The following is a 14,203-nucleotide window of genomic DNA, read 5'->3' on the forward strand; positions in this document are numbered from 1 at the left end:
TTTAATTTTCTCTACAGCATTTTATAATTTTTTAGTTGTAGAGGTTTTGTACACCTTCTGTTAAATTCATTTCTAAAGAGCTTCATGTTTTCTGGCACTATTGTATATGGGATTATTTTAAAATTTTTAATTTAAAATATTATTTCCCATTTGTTTGCTTCTATACTTAGAAACAGAACTTTAAAAAGAAAAAATAGAACTTTTAAAATATTGTACATTTTAGATACATATGTAAATTCACTGGCAGGTTTTGATGATACATGCAGATTTTCTGCATAAATAATTATGTATGCAATTTAGAATAGTTTTCCTTCTTTCCATCTTTTTATTTTTATTTTTTTTTTCTTTTTGCACTGGCTCAGGCCTTTCATATAATGTTGAAGAATAATCAGGATGGGTGTCTTTGACTTGTTCCCAATCTTGGTGAAAGTATTTTCAGTGTTTCATCATTAGGTAAAATGCTAACCATAGGGTTTTTTAATAGATGCTATTAGTTAGACTAAGGAAGTTCCTTCTGGTTTTTTTTTGTAAGTGTATCAAATTTTTCTACATGTACCAAAATGACCCTGTAGTTTTCTTTTATTCTGATACATTGGTAGACTACATTGATTTGTAATGTTTATCCAGTTTTGCATTCTTGAAATAATTATTGCTTTGTTATATATTGCTAGGTTTGATTTAGTAATATGTTGTTAAAGAGCTTTAAGTGTATGAATTTGAAGGATGTTGGTCTATAATTATGTTTTTTGTAACGTCTTTGTCTTTGGTATCAAGATTTTACTGCCCTCCTGAAACACATTAGGCAGCCTTTTTTCATCTCCCATATTCTGACAGTTTCTATAAGATTAATAGTTTTTCTTCCTTAAATGTTTGATAGAATTCACCAACCAATATTATTTACTTAAAAGATAAAGAGCTCTTTAGATTTTATTTTTCATCTTGTGTTTGATATATTGTATTTTTTCTATAATTTGTCTATTGCTTTTTTCTTTTTTTTTTTTTAAGATTTTATTTATTTATTTATTTATTTGACAGACAGAGATCACAAGTAGGCAGAGAGGCAGGCAGAGAGAGAGAGAGGAGGAGGCAGGCTCCCTGAGGAGCAGAGAGCCCAATGTGGGGCTCGATCCCAGGACCCTGAGATCATGACCTGAGCCAAAGGCAGAGACTTTAACCCACTGAGCCACCCAGGCGCTCCAATTTCTTTCTTTCTTTCTTTCTTCCTTTCTTTTTTTTTAAGATTTTATTTAATTGAGAGAGAGAGTTAGGGAGAGGTCACGTGAGCACAAGCAGAGTGGCAGGGAGAGGGAGAAGCAGACTTCCCACTGAGAAGAGAGCCCAATGCATGGCTCAGTTCCAGGACCCTGGGATCATGACCTGAGCCGAAGGCAGACACTTAACTGACTGAGTCACCCAGGCACTTCTGTAATTTGTCTACCTCTAATTTGTCTATTTTGTTGTTGAATTTATTAGCACAAAGTTGCTCATAATATTCTGTTATCATTTCGCATCTATAGTTTCTGTGGTGATCTCCTATTTCATTGCAGGTTGTAATTTGTTTTCTGTTTATATCATTGATCTCTGTTCTTATCTTTATTCTGTTTTTCCTTCTACTTTGGGCTTACACATCTCCTTTATCTTCTTAAGATGGAACCTTAGATAATTGATTTTAAAATTATTCTTTTCAATAAGCAATTAAAACTATCAATCTTCCACTAAGCTGTGTTCTATTTGTATCCATAAGTTTTGTTATATTGTATTTTCATTGTCATTTAGTACAGAATATTTTCAGTTTTCTTGTCATTTTTGTCTTTTATTCGTGGATTATTTAGAAATATATTGTTTAGGGGCACCTGGGTGTCTCAGTGGGGTAAGCCTCTGCCTTCTGCTTAGGTCATGATCTCAGGGTCATGGGATCGAGTCCCACATCAGGCTCTCTGCTCAGCGCCCCCCCCCACCGCCGCATACTTGTGATATCTCTCTCTGTGTCAAATAAATAAAATCTTTAAAACAGTATATATATTATCTAATTTTAGGGGTGCCTGGGTGACTCAGTTGGCTAAGTGTCTGACTCTTGATTTGGCCTAAGGTCATGATCTCAGGGTTGTGAGATTGAGCCCTGCATTGGGTTCCATGCTCACCCTGGATTCTGCTTGTCCCTCTTCCTCTGCTCCTCTTATCACAATGCACTCTCTGTCTCTCACACTCTCTCAAATAAATTAATTAAAATTTAAAACATACATATAGTTGGGGCGCCTGGGTGGCTCAGTGGGTTAAAGCCTCTGCCTTCGGCTCAGGTCGTGATCTCAGGGTCCTGGGATCGAGCCTCGCATCGGGCTCTCTGCTCGCCGGGGAGCCTGCTTCCGCCTCTCTCTCTGCCTGCCTCTCTGCCTGCTTGTGATCTCTGTCTGTCAAGTAAATAAATAAAATCTTTAAAAAAAAAAGTGTGTGTGTGTGTGTGTATATATATATATATATATATATAGTTAATTTTTAAACATGTACGGAAGGAATAGAAAACCCAGAAATGAATCCATAATTATATGGTCAGTTAATTTTTTACAAAGGAGGAATAAATATACAATTGAAAAAAGTCTCTTCAGCAAATGGTGTTGGGGAAACTGGACAGCTAAACTGGACATGCAAAAGAATGAAACTGGACCACTTTCTTTCACAATAAACTCAAAATGAATTAAAGACCTAAATGTGAGATCTGAAACCATAAAAATCCTTGAAGAGAGTACAGGCAGTAATTTCTCTGTCATCAGCTATAGAAGCATTTTTCCAGATCTGTCTCCTGAAGCAAGAAATATGAAATCCAAAGTAATTTGTTGGGACAACATCAAAATAAAAAGTTTTTGCACAGCAAAAGAAAGAGTTAAAATTAAAAAGGCAATCTACTTAACAGAAAAAGGTATTTGCAAATCACATATCTGATAAAGTGCTAGTATCCAAAATATATAAAGAACTGATACAGCTAAACACCCAAAAAACAAATAACCCAATTAAAAAATGCACAGAAAATATGAACATTTTTCCAAAGAAGACATCCAGATAGCCAATAGACACACAAAAAAATGCCCAACATCACTCATCATCAGGAAATGCAAATCAAAACTACACTGAGGTATTACCTTATACCTGTCAGAATGGCTAAAATAAAAAATACAAGAAATAACAACTGTTGGTGAGGTTGTGGAGAAAAAGGAACCCTGGAGCACTCTTGGTGAGAATACAAACTGGTGCAGCTACTGTGGAAAACAGTATGGATTTTTCTCAAAAAGTCCGAAACAGAACTACTCTACAGTTCAGTAATCACACTACTGGATATTTACCACAGAAATTCACAGGGATACATGCACCCCTCTGTTTATTGCAATATAACTTTTGATATCCAAATTATGGAAGCAGCCCAAGTGTCCACTGATAGATGAATGAATAGAGAAAATTGTGTGTGTGTGCATGTGCGCGCACGCATGTGCACACATACGCACACAAAAATATTCAGCCATAAAAAAGAATGGAATCTTGCCATTTGCAACAATATGGATGGAGCTAGAGAATATAATACTAAGTGAATTAAGTCAGTTAGAGAAAGACAAATACCATATTATGTTACTATGTAGAATTAAAACAAGCAAAAGGGGAAAGAGTCAAACCAAGAAACAGACTCTTTAACTATAGAGAACAACCTATTACTAGAAGGGAGTGGGTGGGAGATGGATGAAATAGGGGGTGGGGATTAAAGAGTACACTTAGTACCATGATGAGCACTGAGTAGCATAGAATTGTTGAATCACTGTATTGTACACCTGAAACTAATATAACGCTGTATGTTAACTATGCTGGAATTATAATTAGAAAACTTAATAAAATTTTTTTAAACATGTGAGTCTTTTGGGATAATTTATTGCTGATTGCTAATTTATTTCCATGTGGTCAGAGCAAAGAGATCCTATATTTTAGAGACATATACTGAAATATTTACAGGTGAAATCATGTCAGATTTATTTCAAAATAATCCAGGCTAAGGTGGGAGGATGGGGTACGAATGTTGATAAAATGAGATAGGCTGAGAGTGGATAATGATACACAGGGGTCTGTTTTACTACTCTATTTTTTTAAAGATTTTATTTATTTAGTTGACAGAGATCACAAGTAGAGAGACAGGCAGAGAGAGAGAGAAAGGAGGAAGGAGGCTCCCCGCTGAGCAGAGAGCCTGATGCGGGGCGGGGCTCAATCCCAAAACCCTGGGATCACGACCAGAGCTGAAGGCAGAGGCTTTAACCCACTAAGCCACCCAGGCACCCCTTACTATTCTATTTCATTTACGTTTAAAAAATTCTATAATAAAAAATCCAAAAGAAAAAAGAATCCCGTCTTGGTACATCTTATCAGTCCTCTTCCCTCGTTAAGTCTTCCTCTGAGAAGTCTTTTTTACTCACCAGGCATCTCCTCTATTCTCTTACAGTCTGCCCCCAGTTTGTTTTCTTTCATAGCACTTATAATAAATTATAAGACACTGCTTTTTGTTGGTTTCTGTTTTCACTACACTGTAATATATTTCTTCACAAGCGTGTGCTAGATGTGACACAGTCTTTGTTCAGTAAGTACTTGTAAAGGGCGGTGGGGAGAACTCCAAGCACTTCCTCTAAAGTTAAGAGCATTGCATGTCTTCATCCTCATTGTATTGTTTGTGGTTTGTTTTGTATTTCCAGAATTTCTTGCTAGGTAGAATCCCTTAAGCTTAGTGGTTTTTAAACTGTGCTTCAGTGGACGATCAGTATTCCAAGAGGCAGCCTTGTAGCTGGAATGAGGTAGCGAGGGGAGCAGAAGTAAAACTGCAGACTCTACTTTTAAAGTTCACATCTGTTTTAATCTAGGCATCTCAGGGTTTGTTTTTGGTTTTATTCTTAACAATTCGCAAGAATTTGATTGAAGAAAGCTTCCACAACTTTAACAAAATAATTGAAATAATTTTGAAATATTATTCTGTATACTGTTATAGTAATTTCAACTTATGTATCATTATACCCATGGCATAAATGTAGAATTTATTATTTTTGCCATGTTGTAACATTTTAATATTAGAAATCAGTGTTATTTTGAGAATATCAGAAGTTTTATATCCTATTTTCTCACTGGTCTAGGTGCTATTTATTGACAAGATACAGTTTTAAATGTTATTAATTCATTTTTTATTTATTTGTACTTTAAGGGTTGAAATTAAGTATGATATTGTATGGTACAACTGGAATGAATTAAGTTGATAAGAATGATGTATTAAGACATTTGTATTTTTAGTAGTACTCTTAGTACAGGAAATTAAGATTTTATTCCCAGTAGAATTAAAAGAATTTAGTGATTTCTGTGATAGAAACCATTGCTTAAATTTATTTAAACCTTTTCTTTAAATTTTTTTTTAACATAAAATCCTCAGAAAGACCAAAAAAAAAAAAAGGTATCTACATGCTATGGGCTGCCTCTGTGTGGTGATGAAATGCTGAAGTGCTTTTCATCAGCTAGGAGAACTTTGGGATGTTTCCACAGCGTCAGAGTACCAGACTCAAAGTACTGCCTGTAGCACTTAAAGTCCTGGCCAGATTACCGTGCTTTACCTAGCTTTACCACTTACCAGCTTTTAGGACTCAAGGCAAGTTACTTAATTTCCTTGTGTTCTCGTTTCCTCATTTGTAAAATGATAATAGTGTCTCATGGGGTTTATTGTGAGGAACTCAGCATACTTCTTTGGGCCCGGTAAACTCTAGGTAAATATTAGCTACTCTCAATAAATCATCAGTTACCACTGCTGCAGCCACAGCATTAGGATTATGTGCTTACTTGCATTTGTTTCCCACTCGAAGACTTCAGCAAGTCTTAGCACATTTTATATGCCAGGACCTAGTGCATCTCCACAGTGGCTGGTGTGAAGGAGGCATTTGCTTAATGGTAGTCCTGCCAAATATAGCCCAGCTCCCTGATTTTTTTGAAGTACTTCAATAAAAATATTGACTTAGACGTAATTCCCCACTGAATCTCAGTTTCCATCTCTAACCCCATACTGACCCATCTCCCAAAACACCCAATATTAGAGTGTTTTACTTAGTAATAGTAATTATTTACTGTATTAGTTTGCCAAGGCTGCCAGAACAAAATACTATGAACTGGGTGACTTAAACAACAGAAACTTACTTTCTCAGAGTCTGCAGAGTTGGTTTCTTCTGTGGCTTCTCCTGAGTTTGCAGACAACCACCCTCTTGTGGCCTCTTCAGTGGCTGTCTGTCTGTACAAGCTGCCCCGGTGTCTCTCTGTGTGTCCTAACCTCCTCCTCTTAGAAAGTCACCATTCAGATTGGATCAGGGCCACCCTACTGACCTTATTTTAGCTCAGTTGCCTCTATAAAGGCCTTGTCTTCAAATATAATCACATTCTGAGGCACCGGGGATTAGGGCTTCAACAAGAATTTGGGGAGATTCAATCCGTAACACTTAATTATTTACTTGTGATTATAATTACTTATAATAATGATAGTTCTTACTGTTAATATATTATTAAATCATTACCCTGGAAGATTTGTTGTCTGACTAGTCAGCTGGATGGTTTAAAAATAGAAGAGGACTAGCTTTTTTAAGACTAGCTTTTCTAAGATTTTTTGAAGAAGTGGAATAAGGTTTTATGATAAAAGCAGTGATCTGAGTCCACATATCAGAAGCAAAGGGTGTGTTGTATGATGCCTTTTAATTTGTATATATTGTTTATTCACAAATTCATTATTCACCAAAAACTTAATGAGTGCCTACCAGGTGCCTGGACAGGGTGCTAGAAGGTAGCAATCGTGAGCAAAACATGTAGCTGCCATTGGCCAGTTCACAACCTAGTATATACTTAAAATACCTGTGCCTCTGGAATGTAAGGAGAAATAGTCCCCCAGTGTATTAGGTCTTAGAAAGTGTTGATATTTGGGGCACCTGGGTGGCTCAGTCTGCCTTTGACTCAGGTCATGACTACGGTCGTGGGATTGAGCCCTGCATCGGTCTCCCAGCTCAGCCGAGAGCCTGCTTCTCATTCTCCCCCTCCCTGCCTCTGTGCCTGCTTGTGCTCTCTATCTCTCTGTCAAATAAATAAAATCTTTTAAAAAAAAAGTGTTGGTATTAGACCTTAGAGTGCTGACTTTGTACTTTAAAAGCCAATTAATTAATTTTAAAAGCGTTAAAATCCTGATTTAAACCACTACCTTGGACTGTGATCATGAGAAAATTATTTAATCCCCTCAAACCACTATTTCCTCATTTATGAAATTAGAAGTAGTGTAAATATTTCATAGGGTAAGTCATGATTCAGTGACATAATGCACGTCATATGTTTTGCACCATACTTGGCACTTACGAAGAACTTAATAAAATGGGTGCTGCTGGTTTTGTTTTTTGTTTTTTTGGTTTGGTTTTTTTTTTCCAGTATAGGAGCTAAGCCTTATCTTGGAGGTGAAATTGAGGAGATACTAAGAATAGCTTTATATGTAGGTTTCTAATAATTGGAAAGAACTTTTGCCAGAGCTTTGGAGTTTGTTACAATTTCTACCCTGACAGTTTCCAGAAAGGATTTGAAATAGTGCCTGAGAAGTGTGTTCCAATCATGAGGTAATGGAGAAAACACTGACCCAGAACTAAGATGAACTTAGCACTGGGTTTAGCTCTGGAGCCAGCTGGATGATCCTGGGTAATCCCGAAGTCTAGACTTTCCCTATCAGATTCTTTGCCTTCTTTATTAATTAGGAAATGGTTAATCTTAGATACTGACCTTTAGGTTTCTGAAGCTTTGTGTATAATCTCTGAAGTCTCGTAAGTTTGAAATTATATTCTAAAAGCAGAAATCTATAACTTGAATTTAATCTTCCTCCTGAATAAAGTAATTATCACTTTCCAGAGAATAATGATTAATATTAATGAGTATTTAATAGATAGTCCATTCATAGTCTTTCCTTGGCTGAATTCATTTCAGAGTCCCTAATATATTGTTAACATTGCATTTATATTAATTCTTGTTTTGGTAGCAGTGTTCTTATAAAAAGTACTAAAGTCATAAGTTCTAAAACCTTGACTTTCTCCATGGCTGTCATGTATTTGGAAAACATTTGGAAGGCACTGTAACTCGGTTTTAACTGATAAAGACATAGTATCAGGCTTCATGAGAAATTTTTTCTTGACATTGTTACTGCTGTTGTTCCTTTTTTTTTTTTTTTTTCTTCTTGGCAGAGTAGGAATAGTTTTTAACTGATGGATTATTAGGCCCACTTTGGTTAATAAATGAGAATGAAATAAGGCAATAAAAGATTTTAAATAGAATGTCCTTCTAGGAAATGAGAAAGGTTAAGCCATAAAAATGTGTTCTGCTTAGATGCCTCTGTCTGTATAAGTTCTTTATTATTTTATTAAAAGTTTATAAAATCTTAATCAACTGCATCATTTAGTGCCTAAAAAAATAGATGCTATATATCACAGAATTACAGATTTTAATTTTCATCTGATATTTGATATTGACAAATGTTATATTATCTAATGTTGCAGTTAGTTTTTTAAAAGCTATTGAATTGTTAAAATGGTGATTTTAATGTTGTATATTTTATCACAATTAAAAACCAAAACAAAAGTAAAAACCAACTAAACAATAACAACAAAATAGATTTACTCAGTTGTATCTTCTCAGTATCTTTTCTCCAGAGTTTTTCTGCATTTGTTACTGAAGCACATATCTGGACACTTTCAAAATAGTGTGGGTACTTACTAGATTTTTAGGATTGATTACCATTGGGTTTGTATTTCTGTGAATTACAAATGTATGGTTTACTTAACACTATTTTCATGGCAAAGATTTTTAATTGCTCTTCCTTGTTTTGCAGTTACTTCGAGAGCTTAAGCATCCAAATGTCATCTCTCTTCAAAAGGTTTTTCTGTCTCATGCTGATAGGAAAGTATGGCTTCTGTTTGACTACGCTGAACATGACCTCTGGGTAAGGTGAATTGCTGGTAGACATCGAGCCATTGGTTTCAGTCAGGGATTAAGAGTGACTAGAAGCAATTTTAATTTATCTTAATATGAGATTTACATTTTAAAAATAAAAGTAACCTCATAGAATGTGATTGATGGATTACCAAGTCTAGGGTATTTTGCTTTGTATTACTACATTTTGATCTTATCAGTGTAAACTTTGTAACATGCTACAGAAAAATAGTACAATCTGAAAAGTATAAGAATAAGAGTTATTTAGTATTGTTTCCTAGCTGTAGATTTTTGATAAAATTTTAAAAAGTAACTGTAATAGCTATTTTGTTATAGAATTTTAAAAGCAGCATGTTTCCTTTTACTCTGTAAAGGAATATAAAATGAGAAAGTGTTATCCTTATATAGGAGGATAAATATGTTATATTTGGAAGACTAGACTGAGACTTAATGGTTTTTGTCTGTTTTTTGTCATATGACATTTTGTCTATTTGTTTTTTGTCATATGACATTAAGCAAGTCTCTTAATGGCTCTGAAGTTGTAGTTCCCCCAACCCCATTTGTGAAATGTGGTACTTTTCCTACTTTTTTACAGGATTTTTCTGAAGAGCAATTTTGTATTTGAAAAACTTTATAAACTAAGTGTACTATACAAATGTAACATACTATTAATCATTTATTGAATATTTTTCATATTTAATACTCCATGTTCTAATGCATTTCTTATTTCCATCAGCAGAAGTTCAGTGTTGTACTTACTTGAATTGGGCATGTTCTTGTATAGGAAGAATTCTTTGTGGAAGAGAGCTCCCAATTAAATTCTTGAAGATTCTCAAAGTCAAGTAATTACAGTCTATTAGATTAGTTTTATTAGGTTAGCTAATACAATGACAAAAATGATGTTATATTGATAAAAATTATTATTAAACTGAGAATTTAAATTTATCTTAGCAAAATAGCTGAATTACAAACAGCTAACTCAGTATTTTGCATTTACTCACTAGATCATTTTTAAAATTGGTATTTACAGAAGTTTTGGGTAACGATAAAATTTACTCCTTTATGTTCTTTGGAAGTCTGAAATGCCATCTTGGGGATAAGAGTTTATGATATATCTAAAGAAAATAGCAGGATAGCCAAAATAATTTTGAAATATACTCACAAAACTTATATCCTGATCAGTCTTGTGTAAAGAACATGTTAACACAGACTACAGTTTAGAAAATAAAGCGAGTGAACAAAAACGCAATATTACATTAAGTTAATAAGTACTTCATTTCTGTGATCTGTATTTTTTCTAGTATTTAATAAGTAATTTAATAAGATCTTTAAGTATTTCACTGTGTTTTGTATACTGTTCTATATTTATATTTATATACTGGTTGTGCATTTATTGAAGTAAATGCCAGAGAAAACGTATATACAGATCTTCCTTGACTGACATGGGGTTACATTCCTAGTACACCCATCACAAACTGAGAATTTCATTAAGTCAGAAATACATTTAGTATACCTGACCGACCTATGGAAACTCACAGCATAGCCTAGCCTACCTTAAACGTGCTGAGAATGCTTATATCAACCTCCAATTGGACAAAATCATCTAACACCAAGCCTATTTTATCATAAAGTGTTGAATATCTCATGTTAGTATTTGAATACTGTACTGAAAATGAAAAACAGAATGGTTGTATGAGTATGGAATGGTTATAAATGTATGGGTTGTTTACCCTTACTGACTGGGTATAGTAGCTGCCCTTGCCTGGAGTCACAAACGAGTATTATACTGCATGTCACCAGCCTGGGAAGTGATCAGATTTCAGAATTCCAAGTATGGTTTCTGCTGAATGCTTATTGCTTTTACTCCATCATAAAGTCAAAAAATCATAAGTTGAACCATAGTAAACCGGGACCATTGATACTGCTATATGCAAGGGATTATAATCTTCTGGCTCAATTTTAAATATCTTTAAAATTTATATTTTTCATTCGGCTGTAGTTTCTAAATATAAATACAAATTTTTGAAATAAAACTAGTACAAATTCTAGTAAAATTGCTCAAAAATAAGTTTGCCTTCTAAAAATAGTACATTAGTTTTAAACTCTTCTGCTACTTTCTAGAACTAGCCTCATTTACATAATTTTAGCTTCAACAGATTTCAGAAATTGAAACTTACATGGCTTTCATACAGTTTCAGATTTATAAGAAATATTTTTGCTCTGTAGATTCCTGTTTCCCATGAGTAAATGCAGTTTGATTCAAATTGTTTTTATGTTATCTGGAAGGAATTGCTTTTGAACTGAAAATAGACATCAAATTTTCTGTTTTATGAAACTATTGTCCAAAGTCAGTGCTGGTTGTAAATATTTTTGTTGTTGTAGCTTCTGTTCTTTTAAAATAAATCTAATCAAATCAAAGTGGGATTCTGTTAATAAAAATTTGTTAAATTACGGTGGCCAGTATTGAATTATACTCATATTCAAGCCTAACATGAAATCAAATTATATGACCCAAATTTATGAGAAATCTCTAGGCTGTTTTATAAATATGATCTGTAATAAAATGTGATTTGTAATAATTGAACATAAGAGATAGTATTATATTCAATATAATTCCTAACAGGCTAGTGTGTGATATCTAATTTTACATGTAGGTATAAATAATTATACTTTTACAAATTATGCTGCATGCTCTGTTGCCAGATGTGTGTATATAGTCATCATTGGCTTTGTTGTCATCTTACTAATATTCATTGAAGTCAAGTAAGTACTTTTAATGTTCATTTTAATAAAAATAAAATAATTCACTTTACTAAAACCTCCTTTATCCATTTTATTTTCTTATTTTAATTGGAATATTGAAGTGAATTAGCTGGGGTAAGGTGGCAGAGTGTAACAAAAGAGTCCCAGTAAAAAAAGTCATTAAAAAAAAAAAAATCACTCAGATGTTGGTGAAATTTCATGATAATAACACCACATATTTATTATATAGCCCTGGAATAAAAATGAAGGTAAGAGATTTCTCCAGTGTAGTTTTTTGTAGTTATAAAATATTAGTTAAAAAAAAAAGTATTTTGTTAAAACTTAATGAAAGTGTTAACTGAAGAAATGCCTATGGCATCATTTTTTTAACCTCCCCTACATATTATTCTTACTCTGGCAAATTTTAATTTTTAAAAATATATATTTTAATACATTTTTATTAAGCTCCAGAGAACCACTAGTCCTTATTAAGGTGAACAGACTTTATTGTCACACCATTTCTTGGGATAGGTGACAGAACATTCTAGATTATTGAGTTGCAGCTCTATTTTTTTTGACTGTTTTTAAATACTTTGGAAAAATAACTGAGAAGAAAATTAAAATAGTGTAATGCTGCTGTTAAAGTATAGATTAATCATACTATATGCATGCCAACTGATATATTTTATCTTCCCACCAGGTAGTCTTTGCTATATATTTTTTCTTTGGAAAATAAAACTCCTTCAATCATTAGTTACTAGTTATTTCTTATCAATGTTCCACTTCTTATATCATCAGAAAATAGGAAGCGAAAATGTTGACCTCTAATATAAAATAAGTCACTCTAATTATGTTTATTAATTTTAAGAATATGCTTAATATTCACTCAGAATTACTGCTCAAGAGTCTGTTCATGTTCACATGAGGTGCCAGGCATATACCTATGTTTTACATACAGCAGAATTGACTTCAGCTGAATTATAGGTGTTCTTACAGTTTAAATGTGCCTTAATTAAAATGAAGAAACCTGTCAAGAGAGTTTGAAACATTGGATCTTGTTTCTGTTGGGGCACCTTAATTTTTAAGTGATTTTTCTGTTTATAAAGTGGTATTGTGTTTTACCAGATGTCCACTGATACTATTCCTGGAAAACTTTCAATGGTTAGTACAGGCTGTTTTTTTTCTCATCTGAATCTTTCATGTTTCTAAATATTTTCAGTGTGAACTGGTCATTTACCTGTTATTTCTTTATGCTTCTGTGTATTTTACTGAAATAATTTTCCTATTTGCTTTGTTTATAACTCATGTATTATAAATAGGTATCACATCTATGCTGTGTCAGCCAACCCAGTTGTTCTATTTTTTTTTTTCTTTTCATTTAATCACTACAGATAAAAAAGATTCTGTTCTTGAAAATTTCCACCAGGTAAACAGGGATTGAGTATACTCTGAAAATAATTTTTAATTATGCTTTCAAAATAAAATCACATTATTCTCTGCTTCTCTGTTGCAGTCATTTATTTTCTGAGACATGATTATATGCTTAGGAAATGAAACTTTAGCTCTAAATTTTAATTTATGTTACCCAGCAGAATCTAAGGTTATATTTTCAGTATCTTTGGGAATCCCTGAGTGTTTCTTTTTCTGGCAGGAATATATTATACATCAAATTATCTTTCCCTCTTTTCTTTTTTAAGCTTCTGGTGATATTTTTCTTTCTTTCAGCATATAATCAAGTTTCACAGAGCTTCTAAAGCAAACAAGAAGCCAGTTCAGTTACCTCGGGGAATGGTGAAGTCACTATTATATCAGATCCTAGATGGGATTCACTACCTGCATGCTAACTGGGTGTTGCACAGGGATTTGGTAAGTTGATGTAGTTAGGTCTGAGCTAGAAAGATGCCTTTATAGTTGGATGATTTTCTAGTTTTCTCTAGATATTAGTGCTGCACTGACCTCCAAACCTTACAGAGGGAGTGAGGGTGCTATAGTTTCATAATATAGTCTAGCATTGTGCTATGTATATGATACATCCTACTTCTCGGACATACCCTGGCCGATACTTACTGAAGAAATGAAAGAGGGCACATTTATTTTCCTAAGCTTTTGTTTGCTTTTAAGACTGTAAATGAAGTTTTGGCTTGCTTATTAGGTGCTAGGCAAACTCTAGAAATTGATATATTTATGAATAACTTGGAAATGAAACTTTTGGAGCCTACTATATACTAAGTTACATATTAGAAGAGGAGATATTAATTCAATCTGATTTTTTTAAGCCTCACTATATTAGTAGCACATTTATTAATTGTAATCAAGTAACTTATTCAGAAGCCTTGCCATGAAAACAGAAACAAAAACAAAAGAAGCCTTGCCATGTTAAGGTACATTGAATTTTTAGGAATTTGGAAGCTTCAGAAATCGGCTTACTTATTTTTATTTTACATGACAGAATAATTTATGCCTT

At 33.5% G+C, this 14,203-nt stretch overlaps 1 protein-coding gene across 5 annotated transcripts in view; it reads left to right on the forward strand.

Annotated features, from left to right (window-relative positions):
- CDK8 (cyclin dependent kinase 8) overlaps window positions 1-14,203 on the forward strand; it is a 113,960-nt gene that overhangs the window by 55,857 nt on the left and 43,900 nt on the right. For all 5 annotated transcript variants that reach the window (XM_044249462.1, XM_044249463.1, XM_044249461.1 and 2 more), the window contains 2 exons: window positions 8,897-9,007; window positions 13,465-13,605. In XM_044249462.1, coding sequence (XP_044105397.1) covers window positions 8,897-9,007; window positions 13,465-13,605 — 252 coding nt within the window. The remainder of the gene's footprint in view (window positions 1-8,896; window positions 9,008-13,464; window positions 13,606-14,203) is intronic.

Source organism: Neovison vison, chromosome 5 (genome assembly GCF_020171115.1).
Source record: "Neovison vison isolate M4711 chromosome 5, ASM_NN_V1, whole genome shotgun sequence".
Taxonomy (NCBI): domain Eukaryota; kingdom Metazoa; phylum Chordata; class Mammalia; order Carnivora; family Mustelidae; genus Neogale; species Neogale vison.